This window comes from Phyllostomus hastatus, unplaced genomic scaffold (assembly GCF_019186645.2).
Source record: "Phyllostomus hastatus isolate PE091 unplaced genomic scaffold, TTU_PhHast_1.1 phas_scaffold_93, whole genome shotgun sequence".
NCBI classification, from domain to species: domain Eukaryota; kingdom Metazoa; phylum Chordata; class Mammalia; order Chiroptera; family Phyllostomidae; genus Phyllostomus; species Phyllostomus hastatus.
Window position 1 is genome coordinate 2717632 of NW_025334042.1, and position 9375 is coordinate 2727006.

General features: G+C 36.0%; 1 protein-coding gene across 1 annotated transcript; it reads left to right on the forward strand.

Annotated features, from left to right (window-relative positions):
• Positions 1-808: 808 nt before the first annotated feature.
• LOC123812542 (protein BRICK1-like) lies at positions 809-9151 on the forward strand. Its single transcript, XM_045829323.1, has 2 exons — positions 809-858; positions 8884-9151. The coding sequence occupies exons 1-2, from the start codon at positions 809-811 to the stop codon at positions 9149-9151; spliced, it is 318 nt and encodes a 105-aa protein (XP_045685279.1).
• Positions 9152-9375: the final 224 nt, after the last annotated feature.

Consider the following 9375-nt stretch of genomic DNA (forward strand, 5'->3'; position numbering starts at 1 on the left):
ATTAAATCAATGTTTGCTATTGCTATTTAAGTAACACAGAGCATCACTAACAAGGGAGACAGTGACGTACAGACCGGTGAATCTTTGCCACCAGTACTCCTCCTTTTTCCAGAACCCTTAAACCTTCAGAATTTTTTTAAGTAACAGTATGTGTAGATAGATGGTTGAGCATTGGTCTTCCCTTTTCTTCTGTCACTTGAAATGTTACAATACCTAAAGATTATATATTTCAAGCATGTAAGAAAATTGCCCAACATTTCACAATAGAAGCTACAAGATAAATTCTGAAAGGTGAAATGTAACTACTCAATTAGAATTTGGCCAGCAATTTTGGGGAAAGCAAGGCATCACTGTCTGTATAGGAAGTAGTACAGGAAAACTATTAATTCAGTAGTAGAAATAGAACTTAAAGTGAGAGAGCAACACAGTCAGGAAATAAAAGGAATATATGCCAAGTAAGTATAAAGGAGAAAAAAATGATACAAAGTGAACCCCCAAAATTGAATACAAATTAATTTGTCTTAGAAAATGTAAAAAATGTAGAATAAATACTATGTTACAAAAGCAGTACGTTTAGAGTGGATTTTTAAAAAATCAATACAGATATTTCTGAGGCTTAAGTACCCCATTAACTGGAAGAGGCTATACTTTATTAAATGCTGTTTTCTGTTAAGTTAGCCCAGTATTTCCCAGTGTGGTCTTAGTGATGTTTTGAGCTGCATATTTCTTCATTGTGGAAGACTGTCAACCCCGTATCCTGTAGGGGGTTAACAGCACACCCACTAGGACCACCCCAGTGGGGGCAAACATGTATTCTGGCATTGCCGAATGCCCCTGGAATAGGCAAAATTCCCCCAGGTGAGAACCACTCATTTAACCAATCAGAAAATAAAATAATCTTAGTTTTGCATGATAACTGAACATTTATGTAGTTCAACTCTTAACACAACAGGTTCTCCTTATTACCTCAAATTAATGTTCATGTAGCCACCCTTTGAATTGTTATCTGTGATTAAAAATTCACTTTCTCACTCTCTATTTTTCAATAGTTCTTTTTTATATCCACTTTCGTGGATAGGATTTTACCTTGTATATCTTATTTCTGGTAAGTCTTCTTATTCCCAGAGGGTGCAGGGGTCTCCTCCTTTTCCCTTCCTAAATATCATTATGTCATCTATTTCAGCACCTCCCAACAGGGTGCCAGTAGAAGACACTTGTAAACAAATTCTTCTGACTCAGTGTGAACTATGGAAAATACAGCCAGAAATGTGATTGAACTTTCATCTTTGTTCCAAACTATATATGTAACTTGAAATCACATGATCCTTTTTAGAAACCTTATGGAATTCTTCAATCATGCTGAATTTGAAGACAAGAAAATACCTGTTATTTCCATTTGCTCTGCCATGACAAGATATTTACTACATCTACCCTATGCTTTTAGAGCTCTTAAAAAAGTGAGTATATTAATTCCAGGGTCAACCCATACTTTTACAATAACTAACATTTTTTAGTTATACTTCCCAAGAGAAAAGTAGTCATAACATTTAACAGTAGGAGGACAGAACTCTGATCAATCAAAACAGAGGCCTGACCACTGAAACTGGATGTCTGCCAGAATATGCCCAGTAAAGCCGCATCTGTACAAACCAACTAAGTGCCAGCCAACTCTCACAGGTGATTTTTAAAATTAATATCAGAACTCTCCAAATCCCAGTTATTTTTACCTATTAATACATTTTTCCAGACTATTTTGAATCCTGACCATTTTCCAATGCAAACAATGCAAAATAATTACTTTAATCATAACAGGTAAAAAGTGTATTTTATTTGACCTTGCTAAGAATGAGAAACCCAAAAGAAAAGCAAATTAAGTCCTGGGGCTTTTATTAGTTAATATTGTTAATATTAGTTAATAGATTATCAACTCTAATCACATAGAAATGTACTATGCCTGGTCTTCTAATTCCACACAAGAGTGAAAACTACTGCATGTTTTCCTCAATAGTTTTCCTAAAGCCCATTCTCATACAGAGTTTTTCAACTATCTTGATACCCTTTCTATTTTTGCCATTCTTACTGTGATGTGTGGCAAATTTTGCCAGGGTTGTTCATGCTTCATACATTTATTCTTCAGCTAATTTTTCTAAATCTTGTCAGGTTATAATGTCATTCAATTTGAATAAATTACATGCAGTACTTTTATGCAAAATGGATAACATTTTTATAGACAAATTAATTCAGTGTTTACTTAAGTAACAAAAATAATGAATTAACAATTAAATTTGAAAATTTATATGCTAAGTATTATATTTTAGAATCTATAATCCTCTAAAACATTTTATCACAATTCATATCATTCTAAGAAAGCTGGCAGATTTGATATGACTATAATAAGATGTACTGAAAAAAATAATAACATATAAATAGAAAATCAGGTTGTAGAGAAATTTAAAAGTTGAATGCAGGTTTGCTAATCTCAAGGACCCTAAAACCATGAAAATAATTTTATCTGTCTTTGTATTTCTAGTGCCCAGCTTAGTATCTGGCATCTAAAAATGATAAATAAGTATTTGTTATATAAACAAATGAGCAAAATAGTTCTTCATGCAATAATATTCATAGCATATCCAGTTTTTACTCTAAAATTTCATTACTTTAAATTTTTATGCTTTAAGAAATAAATCCTTAGAAATATACTTAAGAAATATATTGAATAAAAAATAAACTTTTAGGAAAATAAATACTTATTAATAAAGTATGGATTTACAAAACAAAATATCAGTTGATGCAATCAATTTCTTTTAGTGATACTTAATACCATTGATTCTAATACCTCCATTATAACTATAGAATCTCCTAGTTAAATTAAGGTTAATTTGTGCTATGGAAGATCTGGAAGATTATTCTCCAGACACTGATGAACATATTCAGTAATATTACAGTGTTTTTTGCCAGAGTTTAGAGAAACTAAACAGAGCCCAACTTTGTTACCTTGCTGCTAGCATGTTTTCTGTGTTGTTTCTTTTTCCCTCTAGAGTTTAAGTCTAATCTTAAACAATCACTCTAGTTTTATTCCCTAGAGAAGCACTGAGTAAGTTTTTATCTATGTTTGCCAAATCTAGTTTATGTTTAGAAACCTCAGGAGGTGGTGTTGGGGTGTATATACATGTGTAGATGTGTGTGTGTGTGTGTGTGTGCATGCACACACACACACACACACACCTCACATCCCCTGGGAATTCTGATAATATAGACCTGGCTTTAGATACCTGGAATATGAATTTGTAAAGTCTTCTTGGTTATACTGATCATCAGCCAGCATTGGCAACCACTGGTCCATGCTATTGACTTCTTACCTTAGTTATGAGAGCTGTACATCACTTGGGAGGTGCATCTGGTTTTGAAATGAGCAACTAGAAAACTGTGTTCATTCTACCTATACAGAGACCATTTTAAAAAGAGTAGCCTAAGCAGAGTTTAATTGTGGAAATTCTTTATGAAATATATGTTCTTTTTGGTAATAAGCTTGGTGATGAAGTTATGCTTTCTGCAAAAGAGACTGAAGTGTGCTTTTTAATAAAGCAGACTCAACTCAGCACATATTGTTGAGATAGAACACTCTTCTTCAACATATGGATTTTGATGAGCTTACTAGAAACTCTGTGAGAAAGACTTTTTGGTGACTAAATGTGTAGCTGGTTTCTGATAAAAAACTTATTGAATAAATAAACCCACTTGAACTGAAATCTCCAATGATCTTTTGGAACTTCTTCTTTCGAGTATCCCCTGCGCCAGTTTACACTAAATTTGCTAGAAACATATTGAGTGAATAATTCAGGTGCATATCACGGTGAATATCTCAGAATATTTCTTACCACTAGGACAGAGAGTTAATAAATATGAGTCCTTTTTTCCATGGCCAACTGGCTTTATGAAAGCAGGGAACTATTATACTGATGTTCTTTGTTTTTTGTCTGAAAAACAAAGAACTTTAAAAAATACATGGATTTATTAAATGCATTTTAAAGTATTTTATATTAGACATTCTGGTAGATATAAAAGGTGTTACAAATAAGATACAAACAAATCTCATAGACCCAGGAGAGCAGTATAAATCAAAGTTATGTCCTTAATATTTACCATTCAGCATGAAATGGAATATGTGAAGTAGACCTGTGTAAAAAAATGCTATAGAAGTTCTGAGGAGAAAGATGCGCCACTTGCCTGGAGTTTCAGGAAAGGTTTCTTTGTGCTACCACTTGAACAAGTAGAAATATCTCATGAAGAATTGGGTGATAGGGATACGTTATGGAAGGAGACTGTCTGAAAGAAATAGATAAAATAGAATAACATTTGTTTAGAGATGATAAATCTCTAAAAAGAGACCCAAAATATTGAGGGGATGCATTAATGCATGACAACTTTATTGTCTAGCATTAGGAAAACATTCCAGTTTTCCAGGAGATGTAAATACCAGTTTAAAAGTATTGAGGTGTTGATTGTTCGTGAGAGGAGGGTTGTGTTAATAAGTGATTAAGAATGGCTTAGAGATTTTTCAAATAGCCAGTGACTTTCAGGCTTGTTTGTCTATATGTTCACCTGCCTATTGTACTGGTAAAATTTTATCCAGAAATCCTGTGTATCAAATAAATAAAAATACAGCTGCTCTGGCTGAAAGGGAGTGGAGAGAGATGGAACCCGGAAACCCACACAATGAATTTCCTGCTGGCTTTTTTTAGGAACTACTGAGGAAATTTATTTACTCAGAACACACTGAAAACTGTGGGTAGGATGACTGGGTGTAGGATGATGCCACATACAGAAAGCTGGTCGGTCAGTAAGGGGAGCAAGCTGGGGATAGAGGTGAGTAAATTTGCCAGCCACACTGATGTAGCAAACTAACATTTAGGTTGGTATGTCTAAGAGCAGGCAACTGTGGTGAGAGCTAAGGGGAGAAGCTGAGGAAAGGGCTGTAATTTGAAAGGACTGTTGATACTGCAGTGAGAGATAACATTGCCAGAAAGGTGCAGAAGGAGAAAACAAAAGAGCAAAGGCTCAGTTTTAAAGGATATAGCAATTCAAGTTGTGAGAAGCAGAACAGAAGCCTCTAGAGGACCAAACAGGGAAGGAATAGGGACAAAAAGCAGGAGGTCCCTTATGTGAGGGTAAAGATGCACAAACAACAGCTGATTATGATTACAGAGAATAAGGAACAGCATTTTATTTCTTGGTTGGTTGTGTTTATTTGTTTATAATTGTTTGATAACCTACTTTCAAAGTTTATAATATTTTTTAAAATACAATATAAATAGACACATATGGCCTGTTTAAAAAAAATACAACTGTATAGGAAAAAGTCTATTTACTAAATTAATTCATGAGTGAATAGAAATATTTTTCTTATTTGAATTTGTTTTAAGGGAGCAAGACTAAGCAGTATAAAGGCGAGGAGAAAAAAAAATACTTGAAAGCAAAAAAAAAAAAACCTCATTAAATAAGTCATTACCATCTTGGTTGTAATACATTTATTGGAGTCAGAAACTTTTTTCACCCATGATTCTAATGGAGAGCCATGTTGTATGCTAGATCAAAGGGAATGAGATAAACTTCCTAATGACATTATACGTGGAAAAATAATATGAAATATATAACAAGAATGCATTGAATTTCCAGTAGAGGTCATGCCTAAAGTCAAGACGCAAAAGATTAATGACTGAGAAAAGATTAATGACTTGGAAAATTAGATCAGTGCTGATCAGTGGAGCTGAATAATCTCTAAAAGCCTCATGATATGAGAGAGAAACATCAATTTGTTGCCTCCTATACTCACCCAGACTGGAGATCGAACCGGCAACCTAGGTATGTGCCCTGACTGGGAATCAAACCTGCAAATTTTGGTTCACGGGACAACGCTCTAACCAACTGAGTCACCAGGAGGGATTAATTCTCTATTTTGAATGGTACATACATTGATCATCGTTGCATTACATATTTTCTGATAAAGTTTTATGAACTGTAATTGCATATTCTGATGATATACTGAGCTATAGTAGTGGCAACATTGTAGATTATGAGGTGATTTATCTGTTTTAGCTAATGATTTTACAATTTCATTATTAACTCAGTATACTTGATAATACAATATTGTGTCATCAGATATATTAGGGTGAGGATGAGATGTATGCTTTATATGGCATTCCTTAAATTTAAGTTGCTTAATTTGAAAATGCACTTAAATACCATAATGTCGAGAGTGGAAATGTTTCATTGCACATCAATTTTTTGTTAACTCTTTTCTCCTGCTGCTGGAAATTATGCCATATGATTTTTTCCAGAATGTAGTTTTTGTGCCTCCCCTAATAGATGTTGTGTTCCTAAAGTAAGTCTTATTGTTCTGTTATTTCATGTTGTCCTCAGTGAATACTTAAATTGTGTTTTCTCACCACAGTGTACTCATATTAAAACTGTTAGAACTGTGTTTTGCATTTAATTCTTTTTCTTTAACAAAGCAATACATAGAAGGGAAGACAGAGCAACTTTAGAAAACAAAATAAAATTTTCAAAAAATAACATATCAAAAGAATTACATAGAAAATAGTGGTTATATTTATATCATAAAAGCTCTGTAAATAACTTCAGTATAAAATATAAGAATAAAAGGCAGCTCAATTTTAAATTAGTCCTAAATTAAACTGATAGGTTAGATTATTTAAGAGCTATTTCAGACTAAAAGTACTTTTAATTGGAACTATGTTACTTTCCTACAAGGAAGCAGTAAGCTCCCCTGAGGCTCAGGGTCTCCTCATCTTATCTCAGCTCCACCAACCACAAAACGTATGCAAATGCACTTGGCATCCTGCCAGCTTCTTTCAGGGATTTTGCTTGCCTGGCTATTATAGGAGGTTGCATTTGTGATTTTGAATTTAATGGATTGACAACACATTTTCTTTTTAGTTAATTACAACCAAATATATTCAAAATACAACCAAATATAATCAAAGAGTAAATATGACTTAGTATACACTATATGATAAGAATGCACCATCTATACCAGCAAGTAGAGAAGATAATACTACATTGAAAGCTACACTTTTGCCTGATTTTCTTTTTTGGTATAAGCCTATGTGACATTAATGGAGGTGAAACATGAAAAAACAACCAAGAAACCATGGCAAATAAGATTTTTCTTTCTTTTTTTCCTTTATTTTTATTATTGATAATACTATAGATGCCCCCATTCCTCCCACTTTGACTACACCCACCCAGCCCCTACCCCCTTCCTTCAGACCATCACCACACTATTGTCTGTCTCCATGGGTTATGTATGCATATACTTCTTCGTTCTTTTGGCAAATCCCTTCCCTTTTTTAGTTTCCCCAACCCCCCTCCCCTCTGACAGCTGTCAACTTATTCCAATATTATAGACACTGAGTTGTTTCATTTCCCAAGCTTTTACACACACTCTGTGCCTCAGCCAGTAATGATCTTTCTTCATTCTGTGGCTTGCATCTCTTGTTCAGCCTTCAAACTCTTCCATTATCATATTCTCTGAAAAACATTTTTTGGTTGTGCCTTAATAACTTTCACCAAAATAGCATTGACCTATAGCATAGCTATGATCTTTGAACATAGAACTCTCTTACCATATATATCACATTGTATGATAATTACCCACATATTGCCCTTTCTAAACTCTTTAAAGGCAGGACAAGTATCTTTATATGAAAAGCTGTTGCGCGTGGGTCACCGGCCAGCAGTGACCACGGAACGCTGTGGATGGCTCGACAATAAACACGCGAGAAAAAACATGCACAGAGACAAACTAGTTTCTGTGGGGAAGTAGGGACGAAATGGCCACCCCTTCTAGTGAGGAGCGTGCTGATTTACCGTCCATACCTGCTTTTATTAGGCTCATTTTGCATAATAATTCAGGTAAAGTACAGTACTCATTCAGGGGAAGTAAGGAACTATAGAAAACAAAGAACTCTGCCCGTCTATTGAGTTGGGGGTCAAAGAGCTGTAAAGACTGAGGAACAAACTAACTTCCTCCTAAGATCCTTCTCATTCAACTGAGAGCATTCTAAACAAAGGAGGTTTCACAGTAATTTACATGTTCTTTCTTAGGCCTGATCACCCTGGGGAATCCGCACTTCTCAGTACCGAGCTGCACCACCCTGTCATTGTTTCAGGCTTAGGTGGAGCAAGGGAACTAAGGCAACTGAGAGATAAGGAGATTTTCTTCCAGACGCTGAGAACTCAGGCTATGTCAGAGCCAAGGAGCGAGGGTCCATCACCCCCTTTTGCTGCAGCCCCCCAAGTCCTTCTTTTGGGGGGGGCCTCCCAAAGTGATCGTGCCTGGCTTAGGTCGTTCCCCCCGTGGGGAATCTTACCCGTCTTTGGCTAACCGACCAAGCTTTTGGGGGTTCAGTTATGAATAAAGCAGCAGAAGCAGCATTCCTGCCAGGAAGATAAGCTTTTGTCTCCTTGCTGGCTTACAGTTCCAAGGGCATTCCCTTAGCTTTAGCCTAGGCGGGGGTTTCAGCCTCTGATACCAGTCAGGGCGGTTCCCAACAAAAAGCAGCTAAATTCTTAGAACATAGTAGGTGCTCAATAAATGTTCATTGAATGGTTAATGCTGACTGTCACAAATTATTCCCTGTGCCTGTTTCTCATCTGAACATGTTGTGATTATCTTAGTTGATGTATAAGGTGCTTCTTAACTTGATAAAACAGACCAGCTATATAAAATTTTGGCTCCAATACCTCTCTTAACACCATTGACCACCTTTATTGAACATTTTATTATTCTGCTCTAAAACCACTCTTTTTTGTGTCTCTGAAAAGGGATTCTTCTATTACCCTTTCAATATTGATTTCCAGTATTAAAAAAAAAAAGCTGGCTCTTCCTTTGGCAGCAGCTGTGGCTGGACAGGAGGACCCAGTGCGGCGGGAAATTCACCAGGACTGGGCCAATCGGGAGTACATTGAGCTCATCACCAGCAGCATCAAGAAAATTGTGGACCTGCTCAACTCATTCAATCTGTCTTGTCGTTCAAGATTCGCAACACTAGATGAGAAACTGACAGCCCTTGAACGGAGAATAGAGTACATTGAAGCACGGGTGGCAAAAGGTGAGACCTTCACCTAGAACTTTGCCAGGCTGCTTCTGGGAAGTTGCTTTACAGAACCCAGGCCTCCGTGGAACAGGTCCCAGCAGCCTTCAACTCCTTTCTCTCTCCTTAAAGAACAGCAGGGCTTATTCTTGGTTTTCTTTCTTCAATCATGTGGCCTTTGGGCTCTGCCATGTACATCTGACAGTGTGATATGGCACATGGGGCAAAGTCTAGGGGAACTCTTGAAAACATTAGGCAT

Excerpts from the sequence above, each read along its gene's own strand:
- LOC123812542 (XM_045829323.1), top strand. The coding sequence starts at position 809 with ATGTATTCTGGCATTGCCGAATGCCCCTGGAATAGGCAAAATTCCCCC. Across the intron at positions 859-8,883 it reads AATAGGCAAAATTCCCCCAG|TATTAAAAAAAAAAAGCTGG; the intron begins GTGAGAACCACT and ends ATTGATTTCCAG.